Genomic DNA, 14,403 nt, shown 5'->3' with positions numbered 1-14,403 from the left:
ACGGATTCAGAATTGCCCCAGGCACTTTTCATGAATAGATTTATCCTCACCACAGTCCTGTGAGATAGGGATTATAATAATTATAGCTAAAGTTTATTGAATACTAGTGCCTAACATCATGCTAAGGGCTTTATTTATACACAGCATCTTAAGTTAATTCTCATAACAACCCTATGAGGTAGGCCTTATTTCACACACACTCCCATCTTACAGAAGTATACACCGAGGCCCAGAGAAGTGAAGTGTCTTGTCTGAGGTCACACAGCAAGGAAGCAGCAGAGGTGGGATTTGAACCTGGGTGCATGGTGATTTCATACAACTGTTGCATGGGCTCTTTTTGCTCCTCCTGAGATATTTTTATTTGCTCATTTCTGGCACGAGGATGATGCTCTCAGTGTCACTGGAGAAGAGGATGGTCCTCCGCTGGACCTCGGTCACGTGGAGCCACCTGAACATGGGCAGGAGGCTGGCCAGGACTGTGTGGAAGATGGCAGTCACATAGCCCCAGCCCAGCTGGCACTGACCACTGTGGTACACAGAGTAGTCTAAGCAGGCTTCCTTGGCAAATGGGGAGGCCAAGCTGATCGGGAAAACCAGCAGGCCCACAATGGTGGCGACGGCTAGAAACAGCAGCAAGGAAAACCAGTGTGTCGGTCAAGGGGCTCTGGGCTGCCTTTCCATCCCAGGACTCACTCATCCACCCTCCTATCCCCCCACCCATCCATCCATCCACTCACTTATTTATTGGCTCATCTATCCTTTTATCCACCTATCACTCAGCTTAGCCTTCCACCCATCTGTCCATCTACTCACCCATCCACTCATTCTCTCCATTCCTACACCTACCTATCCATTCACTCAGCCAGCCAGCCAGCCAGCCATCCACCCACTTAGCCACCTGCCTTCCACCAATTCATCCATCCATCCATCTATCCATATTCCAGTCTACCCATTTTCCCCATCCTTCCATCCATCCATCTATTCATCCATCCTTCCAGTAATATGTTTATTGATGCATCCATCGGCTCATCCACCTACTTACCCACCTACTCCATCCATTCACCAACCCATCCATCCATCCATGCACTCATTCATCAAAACTGTTAGGCACTCTGTCAGAGGTATTAATGATACTAAGAAAATGAACCAGACACCTCCGCACCTAGAAGGCACTCCCCGTGCAGGAGAGTCACGTGACCTGCAGCCACCCTTCAGCCACTCTCGTCCACGTGAAGTTCCCTGCACATGCCTTGCTCTTTTCTCTATGCCTTTGCCCATGATGTTCCCATTACCTGAAACACCCTTCTACCTTTGGTTAACTCCCACTCATCCTTCCAGATTCATCTCAGTGATGCCTCCTCAAGGAAGCCTTCCTTAACACCTTCCACACACTGGGTCTGGTACCTCTTGGAGTTTTTCTTTGCATCCTGTGCTCATCCTCTTGTGCCAAATGTCCACTGAGTTATAACTGCCTAATACACCCCACCCCCAGTAGACACTGGAGGACAAGGACTGTATCTCCATCCATTGATTCAACAAATATTTAATGAGCAACTATTATGTGCAAAGTACCGTGTTAGATGCTGGTGATATCAAGGCAGACATGTCCTTGCCCTCATGGAGCTGATGTTCTAGTGGAGAGAGATGCACAGTAATCAAGCAGGCAGATAAGATATTATCAAGCAGGCAGGTAAGTGCTATGAAAAATGGAAAGCAAGGTAAGAGGAAGGAGACTCTAAGGAGAGGGAAGCTCCCTTACCTTGAGGTCATGGAAGACCCCACTGAGGCGGTGATATTTGAGCAAAGCCCTTAATGAAGTGGGAGGAGCAAGATGTGAAGATCTGAGAAGAGAGAATTCCAGGCAGCTGGAACAAGCTTGGTCTTCATGAGCAACAGAAAGCAAGCCAGTTTGGCCGGAGCATGCTGAGCCTGGCGGAGCAGGTAAGAGATGAGGTCAGTGAGCGAATGAGGGCTTCATCAGTGGAGCCTCATTGGTAACAGGAAGTCATTGGCACGGATAAGCTAGTCCGAGTGGCATGGTCAGATTTCAGCTTTAACAGGACCCACTTGGCCAGAGTGTGGCAAACAGAGTCTAGGGGGCAAGGGTGGCAGCAGGGAGACGTGTGAGGTGGTCACCTCTAAACCAGGTGAGAGATGGTGGAGAATTAATTGGATGAAGTTTCAGTCAAGACCTGAGCTAGATCATCCCAAGCCGATGTGTGAATTAGAGAAAAGCAGATGCAGCGGGCAGACGCAGCCCTGCAGTTTCACAGCTTAGGAATTGGTTAGATTTCAGCAGCTCTCAGCCCTCAGCTGGATGCCCTTGTGCAGTGCACAACCTGCCCAACTGTATATGATGGTCCTGGTAAAAATGATGCAAAGTGGATGGATGGGAGAGAAGCAAAGGAGGACAGACTATTAAGACTGGGTTTGGATAAGGGCAAGAGAGGGTGATGTTAAGGATACCATTCCCTACCTCCAACTTCTGGCTTGTTAAAGGACCTGGAATAGTCTATAATCCTAGGGTTTATCTCTGAGATTCAACTAGGAGGCAAGACTCTGCTTACAGGCTCATCCATCCATCCATCCATCCATTCATTCATTCATTCCACAAACATGTCTGGAACACATATGTGATAGAAGATTTACCTGCTGTTGCCTGCACCCCTGGCATTGGGCCACTGCCCCTCCTTGGGCACAGCCCTTTGGGGGCTAAGGCCCAGGACAGGAAGAGAATTGCACTGAAGGCCAATAGGAGTCAGCCTCCAAGGAGCATCACAGCTGAGACCTGCCAGGAAGAGAAAGGAGGGAGGGTGTTGTCTGGGGTGGGGGCAGTCTCTGCTCTCTCTGCTTAACTGATCAGCTACTGAGTCCTCAAAACTCCCACAAGGTCTGTGCTATTATTATCCCTGTTTTACATATAAACAAACAGAGGTATAAGGAATTGGAGTCATTTCCCTCAGAGCACACAGCTACTTAAGAGGTAGAGTCAGAATTAAGATCTAGATCTACAGCCACTATACCCTCCCTTTATTGAGTACCTGCTATACAGCAGAGTCACCAGGAGAGGCACCTTTGTAATCAGTTTTGAAGGCTGTGTAATCTTCCTTAGAGGTGCTGAACTGGGAGTCCCAACCCATTGTGCCCATTGCTGAATTTGGCAATTTGCAGTGACTTTCAACACCTTAGCTGTGGTTTTCAAACCTAGCAGCGCTTAGATAGAGGCTGACCAGGTAGGTGTGTACAGGTTGTGCACTGCACAACTCCAGGAGATGCATTTGGGAGTCATCACAGAAATGCATATTGACTACAGTACTTTTCCAGCAGATGGCAGTATAGTGTCCTGAAGAAGGGGCATCCTTTTCCTAATTTGTACAAAGGCACTGCGTGCTGGCAGCTGCTTTCAGAATCATCCTGGGTGTTTGCTAAAATGCGGATAGCCAGACCCCACCCCGCACCTACCGAGTCAGAGGTTAGAAGGAAGGTGGGCAGAAATTGGCTTTTTTTTTTGCTCTGATGGGTTTAAGAGTGCCCCACCGCCAGGTCCCAGTGAATGGATGAGACCACGCCTCACCTTCCAGGCAAAGTCAGGAATATCATCCGGGGAACTGAAGGTCCCACAGCTCTGTTTCCAGCTGTTACCCTGAGGCCAGGAGCAGTAGGTGAGGACACCAAAGGAGAAAGTGGTGGTCTGGAACCAGACAGGAGAGATGAGGCTGAGGGCTGAGATGCAGGTTAGGGAAAGCCCCAGAGTTGTCCACATGCTGCCCACCATCAGGGAATGTCAGTGACCTAGAGGTCAAGGGACAAGATTAGTGGAAGGAGAGAAACAGGGGCTGGCAAAGGTGTCCCCCGCTCCCCGGCCAGCCAGGGATCTGGTCCTGTCTTCAGATCACAGGTCATTAGCCTCCCTTCGGCCTGGGATGCACTTGGAGGTGTTAATAACTGGGGTGAGGGTGGGTCTTTTCCCTAACAAGTTCTGGAAGTCGAAACTCCAAATTTTAGAATGAATGTTAGTGCTTAAACAGACCTTGGAGCACAACCAGTCCTCGGGAAATGATCATCACTGGTCCATGTGAGCCCCCTCTCGTGTTTCATTCATTCATTCATTTATTCCTTCATTCATTCGCTCTGCCCATCAAGGCTTGCACTTTCCAAAAGGTCTGCTTCTACCCTGCCCATCAGCTATCTCCTTTCAATCCCTAACCATTATTTAATGTGTATCTTTTTGTATGGAGGTATTTTTGCAAAATCAATATTGTTCAGTATATGTGTATTTTTCATGTATGTAAATGGCATTGTTTTATATATCGCTGTTTCATGCGGTGCCACATATGACCCTTGAGGGATAGTCAGGTGGCACCTGAACCCAGCCTTAAATGCCAAGAGTTACTTAGTTTTCAATTCTCCTTCAATCCTTCTCTTTACACCAAGGAGAAAATGTCTGTTGGAGCTAAAGGGTCTTAATCATCTCCCAAGCATCTGTCAATCTCCTCTTTTTAAAAGACAGGGAGCCCTGAGCAAGCAGTGGGGTCTAGTGAGATTTTGGGGATGTAGTTGGATTTTCCTTGTATTTGTTGTGGTGTTTTTGTTCTATTTTTTGCCATGATACTGGTTATCCATCTTAAACTAAAATCTATTTTAAGGAGAAAGAGAGTTGATTTCAAGTCCAGTCTTACAAAATAATAATAGAGGTTGGATGAGATGCTGAGGCAGGATGGTGGTTTGCTAATAGCCAGCATTGTCATTGATGGTCAGAAGTGAGGCCCAGAAGGGCTGAGGCAGCCTAAGGGCACCCGGGATCAAAAGCAGCTGAGCCAGCCAAGGGCACCTACACAGACTTTCCAGGACTTCAACCTTGGGTTTCACTTTGGGACTCTAAGCCCAGCCAGCACTTTAAACGTGGCCGGAATCCTGGGCTTGGAGGCCAGCCAGTCCCTCTACCACTTCCCAGCTGTGTGACCTGCAGCAAGTTGCCCCATTGCTCTGGGCCTCAGCTTCTCCATCTGTAAAAGCAGATTCTAAATCCCAGGAGGCATGTGGTGTTGGGTTCAATCACTGAGCAGGATGATGTGGTAGAAAGAAGCAACAAACCACGTTTCCCCCCGTGACCTTGGGGAGGTCACCTCGTCTCTCTGGAAATGGGGGTAGGGGTGTTGTGAAGGTTCTAGGGGGTCAGATGCAGGTGTGCTGCAGGGAGAGGGGCTGAGCTAAGCCTGGGAAGGTAGGTCAGGGTAAGGTGGCACAGACACCTTATTCCCAGGATTAGAAAAACCTCACGGCAGCTAGCCAGCAAATGAGACACGGCCCCCTGAGGAAGGGAGGATGGATTTTTGTCCTACACCAAAATCAGCCTCAACTTTGGGGCTGGCAGGATCCCGAGGGGTGTAATTCCAGCCAGGAAGCTGGGGAGCCCAGAGCTGACTGAGCCCCGCGATTTTGCCTCTCTCTGGCTGCCCCAGTGCCTCTCCGGGCGTTTCTGACCTTGAAAGAAGTTTTGTTCTCCAGATAATGTGCTCAGTGTCACCTGGGAAAATCACACCAACCGTCCAGGTGCCCAGAAACTTAAATGAGGCATTATAACCCGAAACCACATCCGGCCAGGCTTCAATTACCTGGAATCCACCTAAGGGAAACATGAAAGGGACTGAATATTTTCTCCTCCAGCTCAGTGCTTAACTGTTAATGGCAGTTGACAATTCCTGAGCACTCATCAAGCCCCATTCTAAACTCTTTCATTGCCTCATTCAATTCGAGACTGTGGTCCCTCTATGATAGGGTGGGTAGTACTGTTATCTGAGTTCCCATTTTACAGATGACAAAACGAAGCCTCAGGGAATGAGTGGTGGACCAGGGACTCAAACTCGGGGAATCAGGCTCCTGACTCTGGGACCTAAACCCAAAGTGATATTAAGAAATTAGTTTAAAAGTCAAATACCCCAGCGTTTTTTAGGAGCTACCCAGGGTTAGAATTTGGTCAACCCTCCCACCTGCTCCAGCCAGTGAGCATGGATGGCCAGGGTAGCCATAGCCAGCCATGGCAGAAGGGGAACTGGGTTTCGGGTATTTAGAGGTGGCTGCTAGAGCCTTGGTATGTCCCCATCATCCTGCTGTCCGTGTCCTCGTCTGTGAACTGGAAGGAATTGATCATTCATTCATTCAACTTTTATGTGCCCAACCCTGTGTGACCTTCACAGATACAGTGGTGAACAGAACATAGTGCCTGCCCTCAAGGAGCTTAGGGTTTCGTGGGCAAGGCAGACAAACAGGGTGGAAGAATATGGTCCATCATCCGTCCATCCAGTCAACAAATATTTATTGAGTGTCTACTATGTTCCGAGAACTGTTCTAGGTGCTGGGGGTTTAGTAGTGAGGAAAACAGACAAAACGACTGTCCTCATGGAGCTTACACTCTAGTGGGAGAGAGAGACAATAAGGAAATAATATATAAGATGCCTGATGTAAATAAGTGCCACAGAGGAAAATGAAGCTGGGAAGGGAGATGGTGAGTGACTGGGGGATGGTCAGGAAAGCCCCATGAGAAGGTGACCTTTGACTTTTTTTTTTTTTTTTTTTTTTCTGTACGCGGGCCTCTCACTGTTGTGGCCTCTCCCGTTGTGGAGCACAGGCTCTGGACACGCAGGCTCAGCGGCCATGGCTCATGAGCCCAGCCGCTCCGCGGCATGCGGGATCTTCCCGGACCGGGGCACGAACCTGTGTCCCCTGCATCGGCAGGCGGACTCTCAACCACTGCGCCACCAGGGAAGCCCAGAAGGTGACCTTTGAGTAAGAGCTGAGGGAGGAAGCCATGTGGATTTATGGGGGAGGAAATTCCAGGCAGAGGGAGGAGCAGGTGCAAAGGCCCTGTGGTAAGCGTGTACTTGGCGTGTTGGCAGAAGCGAGGAGGACCCGGTAACTGGAAGGAATGAGGAAAGGGGGAGAGTGGTGGGCCTTGTAGGCAATGATAGATCTTTGGCTTTTACTTTCTGAGTGAGATGGGGAGTCTGTGGGTGGTCTCGAGCAGAGATGTGACGTCACCTGTCCCAGTGTTTTAAAAAGATCACTCTGGCTTCTGCATGGAGGAGAGGCAGAAGGAAGGGCGAGGAAGAAGCAACCAGAGGCAACTTCAGTCGGTCAGGTGAGAGACATCAGTGGACCCGAGAGAGAGGAGAGAGGGAGGGTGGGGGCGGATTCTGGATCTTTGTTGAAGGAAAAAGGTAGGTCCGGCCAACCGGCTTTGCTTATGGATTGGACTTGGAGTGTGAGGGACCAAGAGGAGGCAAGGATGCCGCCAGGGCTTTTGACCTTGGCACCTGGAATGGAGGAGCTGCCCTTACTTGAGATAGGGAAGCTGCAGGAGGGACCGGTTTGTTAGGAGAGGTGGAGATATCTGAGTGTGGTGTAGCCTAAATGAAGTCTGAGATGTGTATTTCGCCAACCCATCGATCAACAGATGCAAACAGACACAGCGTCACACCAAGAGAAAGCCCAGGGCGATGTTGGGGCAGGCACAGAGGAGGGGCACCTGATCCAGCCTGGGTGCCAGGTGACATCCAGGCTGAGATCTGAAGATGGGCAAGTCGGGTTTAGGGGAGGACTTTGACCCGCATCCCTTGTCTCATTCTCCTAGCTGCACAGCCAGGTCAGCCCTACTTCTGGTGCTTTTCCAGCTCCATTACAAGTTGGCTGTGTGAGCTGGTCAAATTATGATGTAATGTAATGGCTCCAAGCCTCTGTTTCCCCATTGCAGTGGACTGAGTGTTTGTGTGCCCCCCAAAATCACATGTTGAAATTCTAACCCCAGTGGTGATGGTATTGAGAGATGGGCATTTGGGAAGTGATGAGGTCATGAGGGTGGACTTATGAATGGCATTCGTGCCCTTACAAAGAGACCCCAGGGGGCACTCTTGCCCCTTCTGCCATGTGAAGACATAGCAAGAAGACAGCCATCTCTATACCAGGATGCGTGCTCTCACTAGACACCAAAGCTACCTGATCTTGGAATTCCTAGCCTCCAGAACCGAGAGAAATAAATTTCTGTTGGTTATAAGCCACTTAGTCTGTGGCACTATGTTATAGCAGGCTGAGTAGACTAAAACACCCACCTGCAGAAAGATGGCCATATCCTAGACCAGTGGGACTTAACCTTTTGGAGGTGATGAATTCCTTTGAAAATAGGATTTAAAAGCATGGATGCATTCTTCATGCAGACTTACTTGTACACACACACACCCCCCACACACACACAGTATTGTAATTTCAGGGGCTCATGGACCCTTAAAGCCCATTATGGTTCCTGGACAATACTTTCCTCTCTCCCCATCCTGACCTCACATCCCTCTTCCCTCCAGACTCACCACACTTCAGGTCAAGACCCTCCAACGTGGCCACTTCTTCTCAGGCTCCAGCTTTGAACATACGTCTGCGACCTCATAACAGGTGTCCTTCTGTTTGAAGGAAACATTCAGGCTGCTGAACAAAGCCCAAGTGTGTGATAAGCTGGCCTGAGGGGTGTGTGTGTGTGTGTGCGTGTGTGTGTGTGCGCGTGTGTGTGTGTGCACGTGCATGTGCGTGCGTATGTGTATTTTCCTTCCCAGTTCCTTAAATCGACAGGCTTTCACTGGGCTGCTGGGTGGGTTGGGCAAAGAGGGAAAAGCCAGCCCCAAATCAGGATGGGGTGAGGGTATGGGGTTTCCTGGGTAGGAGAAGGCATGAATAGGGATTAACCGATCTATGATTAAACACCAGGTGTTGAAATTCTTGCCACTGTGCTCTCTACTTTTCTGCCTTGGTAATTCTAGTTGAGGGATATTTCTCTGGGATCTGGATATCTACCCTGCAGTCTGTAAACCTGCGGAGAGTAGGCACTGGATCTGAAAAATCTTTGTCTCCCACATTCAGCATAAAACTTGGCACAGAATAGGCGCTTGTCTTGTCTTTGCCGTAAGTGATGGAAGTGCAGCTCCAACTGGCTCAACTAGAAACGAGAAATGCATTGGCTTACATAACTGAAAATTCTGTGGGACAGCTTCAGGCACAGCTGGCTCCAGGTGAACAAGCAATGGACCTCTCTTGCTCTCTCCATCTCTCAGCTCCGTTTTCTGCTGAGTTAGGTTCGCTCTCAGGCAGATTCTAACAGTGTTGGCTTCTGGTGCCTCCAGGCTTAGCAGCCCCAGAGAAAAAAAAGCTCCTCTTTGCACATAGTTGCCGCAGTTGCTGTGATTAACGCTCACTGGACAAGCTTGGGTCCCATCATTGTGGCCAGGGAAATGGGATGCTCTGATTGGCCAGACCTAGGACCTGGGCTCAAGGATTAGGGATTGAGGGCTGGAGAATGGGGATTAGAGTAAGCATGTCATGAGGCTCACCGCACTAGAACTACATGGACTAAAGGTGGGGGCTGGGTTGGTTTCTAGGAGGAAAACCAAGGTGCTGTTAGCAGAGGATGGGCCGTGGATGCTGGGAAGGTGAGAACAAGAGGCGTCACTCTGATGCTATGAATGCTGACACGACAAATGAGACACATCAGTTGGTGCTGTCAGAAGCAGGAAGGTTCAGTGATGCCTGAGACCGAGCCTGAAGTCCCAGCTCTGCCACCCACACTCAGTGTGGCCTTGGTCAGGGGATCTCTGCTTTACTGGGCCTCAGTCTTTCCACTGTAAAATGAGAGCCTCTGGAATACACCAGGGTTTTGAAGAGATGATTGCCAGGGTTTTTTTTCCCACTCATTCAGTCACGTATTTATTCTTTTTCTTTTTCTTTCCTTCAGTCGGTATTTGTGGAAGGGCTTTGGAGATAGTCTGAACTGGATCTGAATCCCAGTGTGATATCTCTCAGGCTTAAAGGATGCACCTTCTCAGGTGTGCTTAGCTGTGTCCTTCCTGGCCACCCAGCGGCACTGGATGCCGTAAGCCTCCGCTCACCTGCCCCTGCAGGCGGCCTGGGTCAGTTGCTGCAGCCACTTGGCCAGCTCAGCCTGCGGTGATGAGGCCTGAGTCGTGGCTTGGTCTCCCAACGACCCCAGCTGTGGTCCAGTCCGACCTGACTGGATCCTTGGCTGGGGGTTGGGAATAGGGTTCTGCTGCCTCCTCTTCTAGACTCAGGTGAAGCGCTGGGTGTAGAACTGGCTTCCCTCATGGCTGCCTGGAGGTGTAGGTAACACAGCTCAGACATGAGGAGCAGTTGGGCCCAATGGTCACTAATGGCAGACAGGAAAGGGGAAGGGCCGGCAGATGAAGTTCTTGCCCTTTATCCCTGCATGTTTCACGTGGCTTCTCCAGAGATGCCCTGAGCAGTGGAACTCCCGGCCGTATTTTCTTGGAAAGCTGTGGCCAACTTAGTAAGACACGCCTTATATTTGCTCTCCCTCCTTCTCAGTCTCACAGTCCCTTTTCCTTCACTCTTGTTAAGCTGGGATTTCATCCCTAATAAGGCATTAGCTTATAAATCTTGCCTCAGGCTCTGTTTTCTAGGGAACCCAGGCTGTGATCCTAGCTGTGTGACCTTGAATGATTTACTTAACCTCTCTGTGCTTCAGATCACTTACCTGTGAAAAGGAGGTAATATAGCATCTCTTATAGGATTGTTGTGGCGTTTAATGAGACAGCTCAGTAAATTACAGCTTTCATTAGTATCACTACTGTGAATGAGGCATTGGATTGTATCATGTGAAAACATTTATTCAACGTTGAACTCCATGAATATTTATTGGGGGTCAGCTCTGATTCAGGTATTATGCTAGTCTCTGCTCCCAAGGAGCTCATAGTCTAGAAAGTGAGACAGAGAAGTAATTGGGCAATTATACTACAGTGTCATCAGTGTCTAGTTGGGGCTAGAAGACTCAGAAGCTTCGGCATGGGGGTCAGGGATGGTAATCAGGGATGGCTTCTTGGAGGAGTTGACTTTAAAACTAAGATCTGAAGGACACATAGTTGTTACAGATGATGGAGGGCAAAGTGTTCCAGACAGAGGCCATGGCATGGGCAAAGGCCTGGTGTTGAGAGAAAACATTTCAAAGAACGTACTGGCTCTCCCCTTCAAGGAGCAGGTAAATTACGGGAGAAACAAAATGAATAAATATACATCAATGAAAATGTGTGAATATGGTCTTTGCCAAGGAGTGTGTGAGTTCTAGAGCTGTCCTGTTCAATACAGTAGCTGTAGCCACGTGTGGTTATTTAAGTTAATTAAAATGAAACGAAATAAAAAATTCAGCTCCTCGGACACAATGGCCGAATTTCAAGTGCTCAGTAGTCATCTGCGATTGGTGTTGGACAGTGCAGATATAGAACATCTCTGTCATTGCAGAAAGCTCTACTGGACAGAGCTGCCAGTTCAGGACAAACATTCTGGAAGAGGGGGCAAACAACGGCAGAGAAGGGTTCTGGGAAAGTCCCTGGGTGGCACTGTCCTCTCTCCTCAGGAAGAGAAAAGCCAGGGCTGGGAGTGGTGGGTGGGGTGTTGGCTCTGAAAACAATGTACAACCTGACACCTCTTTGGTCAGGGTGTAATCTCTGGGTGTGTGCTGGCTGGCAGCCTCTCACCTGGGAGGGAAGACACAGGAACACAGAGAGAATCAGCTAAGGTGGGGCTGAGCCAGGAAGTCCCGCCCCTTCTGGGGCCAGGAGGGCTCTGGGAGTTGTAGTTTGGCACATCTGGGATTTCCCCTCAAAGCTTGACGTGGGTAGAACTGACACTGGGCATTTCTTGGGGTGTAGAGTTGGGGGTGGGCTGGCTAGGGCTGGGGACACATCTGCGTTTGGGGTTTCTGTGACAGGTGGCAGAAAAAGGACTGTCTTCTCCCTTCCCCCACTTAAGTTCTGGGATAGAGAGGAGAGGCCAAGATGGAGGACTAAGCTGGATGGGGAGCTGAGAGACATCCAGTTCAAAAGAATCCTCAGCCCACATGTTCTGGTTCATTGAGATGTGCCTGGGAGAGACAGGAAGTTCTGATAAGGTTATGGAGGAGAGATAGCAGAGGGTACCCTATCAGCTGTTGGCCATTCATGCATTTAACCCAATATTTATTAAGCACAGTATTTATTGAGCACTTACTATGTACCAAGCTCTGCTCTAGGCACTAAGAATAAGGAGTGAACTAAAGAGATAAAAGCCCCTGCCTCCAGAAGTTCTAGAGAGGACAGCAGACGATTTGCCTTTGCTCATATAATATACATGTAATGCAAAAGTCCTGCTTAAAGGTTGATTTTGAGGCATTTTAACTTTCAATCCAACCATTCTCTGTCCCCCACCACAAAGACTCCGCCCTGGGAGTGGTAGTCGTATTTAAAAGCCACTCAGTTGGGTCCTACTGATGGCTGTTCTCAAGACATCCAGATACAGGAGATTATTCTAAGATGTAAGACGTTGGGACTTCCCTGGTGGCACAGTGGTTAAGAGTCCGCCTGCCAATGCAAGGGACACAGGTTCGATCCCTGGTCCGGGAAGATCCCACATACCGCAGAGCAACTAAGCCTGTGTACCACAACTACTGAGCCTGCGCTCTAGAGCCCGCAAGCCACAACTACCGAGCCCGCGTGCCACAACTACTGAAGCCTGCGCACCTAGAGCCCGTGCTCTGCAACAAGAGAAGCCACCACAATGAGAAGCCCGCGCGCAGCAACGAAGAACCAATGCAGCCATGGGCGTCATGGGGCCACTGCCTCACCACTTCTGGGTTCCATCACTGTGGGCAAGTCTCAGGCTGCTGCTTGATAAAATGCTGATACTTACTCCAAAAGTGCAGATTAAAAGAAACAAGAGATATGATGTGTGTATCTCCTGTAACAGGGGTGCCTTCTTACACACACATACAAATTGAGAGAAAGACAGGTAAGAGAGATCCCTGCCAATTCTCCTGAAGCCACACAGCGTGATGTTCTTTTTCCTCTCTTTGACTTTATTGAGGTCTAACTGACGTACAATAAATACATGTATGATTTTAGATCCTTCAGTTAACTCTCCGTACATTTCCTTCCTAAGGAAGAAAGCACGAGTCACAAATACAATTCAATTTATTCGTGCAAATATTGTTTACAATGTCTGTAAGCTCCACGAGAACCTGTATATTGCCAGATGCTTCACCACTGGGTCCCTGACATCCAGCATACTGCAGGTGCTTAATAAAGACCTGTGGAATGAAATGAGTAAAGGATAGCAAAACAGGCATTTTCCCATTCAGGAGCAACTTCCTTCGATTCTCTCAACTTGTCCAAAAAGTCTCTATATGCCTCACACCTCAACCCCCACCTCAACACAATGGCAGCAGGCGTGGCATACAGTAGGCGCCCCAGCGGGAGTGAACAACCTCCTGCCAAGCCCCTGGTCGTGCGGTCCCGGGTGCAATCCCCCTGATTGCCGCGAGGCGACGCGAGCGCCTCGCGCAGACCGCCCCTCCACCCCAACCCACCCAAGACGGCGCCCGCAGCCCAAGACATTCAATGGGCGAGGCTCTAACCGTGCGCCTCCTGAGTTCCCGGGCTGCATTAGGCTCTTGGGGGCGCAGACCCGGCGGCCGGTCGGTGTCCATTGCGGGGGATCCCAGCCAGAGCCGCGGGCTGACCCGGGGAATGCGGGCGGGGATCATGAACAACGTTCTGAGTCCGGCGCGGCGGGGTCGGGGCTCAAGGGCCGGGACCGCTTCCGGGAGGAGTGTCGGGGCAAACTCGTGACCCCTGACCTGTCTCACCGTCCCCCGGCCCCGGCGCCGGCCGAGAGCACGGGTCCGCCGGCAGCGCTCCGCCCCGGGGCCCTCCGCGCAGGCGCCGCCGGCCACGGTTCCCACGGCGACGGGGGCGCTTCCACGCCCGAGGCCCCGCCCCCAGCAGGCTAGGCTGCGCTGGGCCGCGGGCGGCGCGGGCAGGTGCCAAGGGCTGCGGGCAGGTGGAGGCACGGCGGGCCGGCGGCGGCGGCTCTAGGGTAGGTTGAGCGGCGGCGGCGGTAGATGGGGGCAGGCCATCCGCCCCCTGTCCCCGGCCTGCGAGGGGGCCGGGGAGGCGGCGGCCGGCGATGGCCGCCAAGTTTCTGCTCGGCTGAGGCCCCGGGAGAAAAGTTGGCAAAGTTGGCCGGGGAAGAGGTGGGGACCCAGTGGATCTCCCGGGGCTTTGGGTCTGCGGGGAGGAGGCATCTCGATTTGGGAGCCGGGAGGTCTGTCTCTCGAGACTTGGGAGTGGATCCCGCGGGAAGATCCCTCACTGGGCAGCCAATGGATCCCACGCCACCCGGTTGAAGACTTGGGAGTCGATCCCAGGAGTGGATCGGGCGCTGGTGGCCTGGGGTCGCATACGATCCCCAGCCTGGGGGTGACTGTGGACGGTGATTGGAAACTGGGAGCTAGTTCATCCCTCTCCTCTGACCCCCACTGGTCCGAGCCTTGGGAGTGATTCCGAGAGGAGATCTGGTGGC

General features: G+C 50.9%; 2 protein-coding genes across 2 annotated transcripts in view; one reads left to right on the top strand and one right to left on the bottom strand.

The window, feature by feature from the left end:
• Positions 1 to 357: 357 nt before the first annotated feature.
• On the bottom strand, positions 358 to 3,878 carry LHFPL7 (LHFPL tetraspan subfamily member 7; the record flags this gene model as incomplete). Its single annotated transcript, XM_082852669.1, is given in 4 exon segments — positions 358 to 620; positions 2,650 to 2,758; positions 2,762 to 2,788; positions 3,575 to 3,878. Coding segments are annotated over 4 exon segments (600 nt in total). The 5' UTR covers positions 3,776 to 3,878.
• A 9,989-nt stretch (positions 3,879 to 13,867) lies between these two features.
• KIAA1671 overlaps positions 13,868 to 14,403 on the top strand; it is a 183,223-nt gene continuing 182,687 nt past the window's right edge. Inside the window, exon 1 of the mRNA XM_082853195.1 lies at positions 13,868 to 13,917. The gene's annotated coding sequence lies outside the window, so the exon portion shown is untranslated. The remainder of the gene's footprint in view (positions 13,918 to 14,403) is intronic.

Source organism: Leucopleurus acutus, assembly GCF_964270905.1.
Source record: "Leucopleurus acutus genome assembly, chromosome: 13".
Classification (NCBI taxonomy): domain Eukaryota; kingdom Metazoa; phylum Chordata; class Mammalia; order Artiodactyla; family Delphinidae; genus Leucopleurus; species Leucopleurus acutus.
Note: the sequence above shows the minus strand (reverse complement) of the source record. Positions and strands in the feature narration are given on the sequence as shown.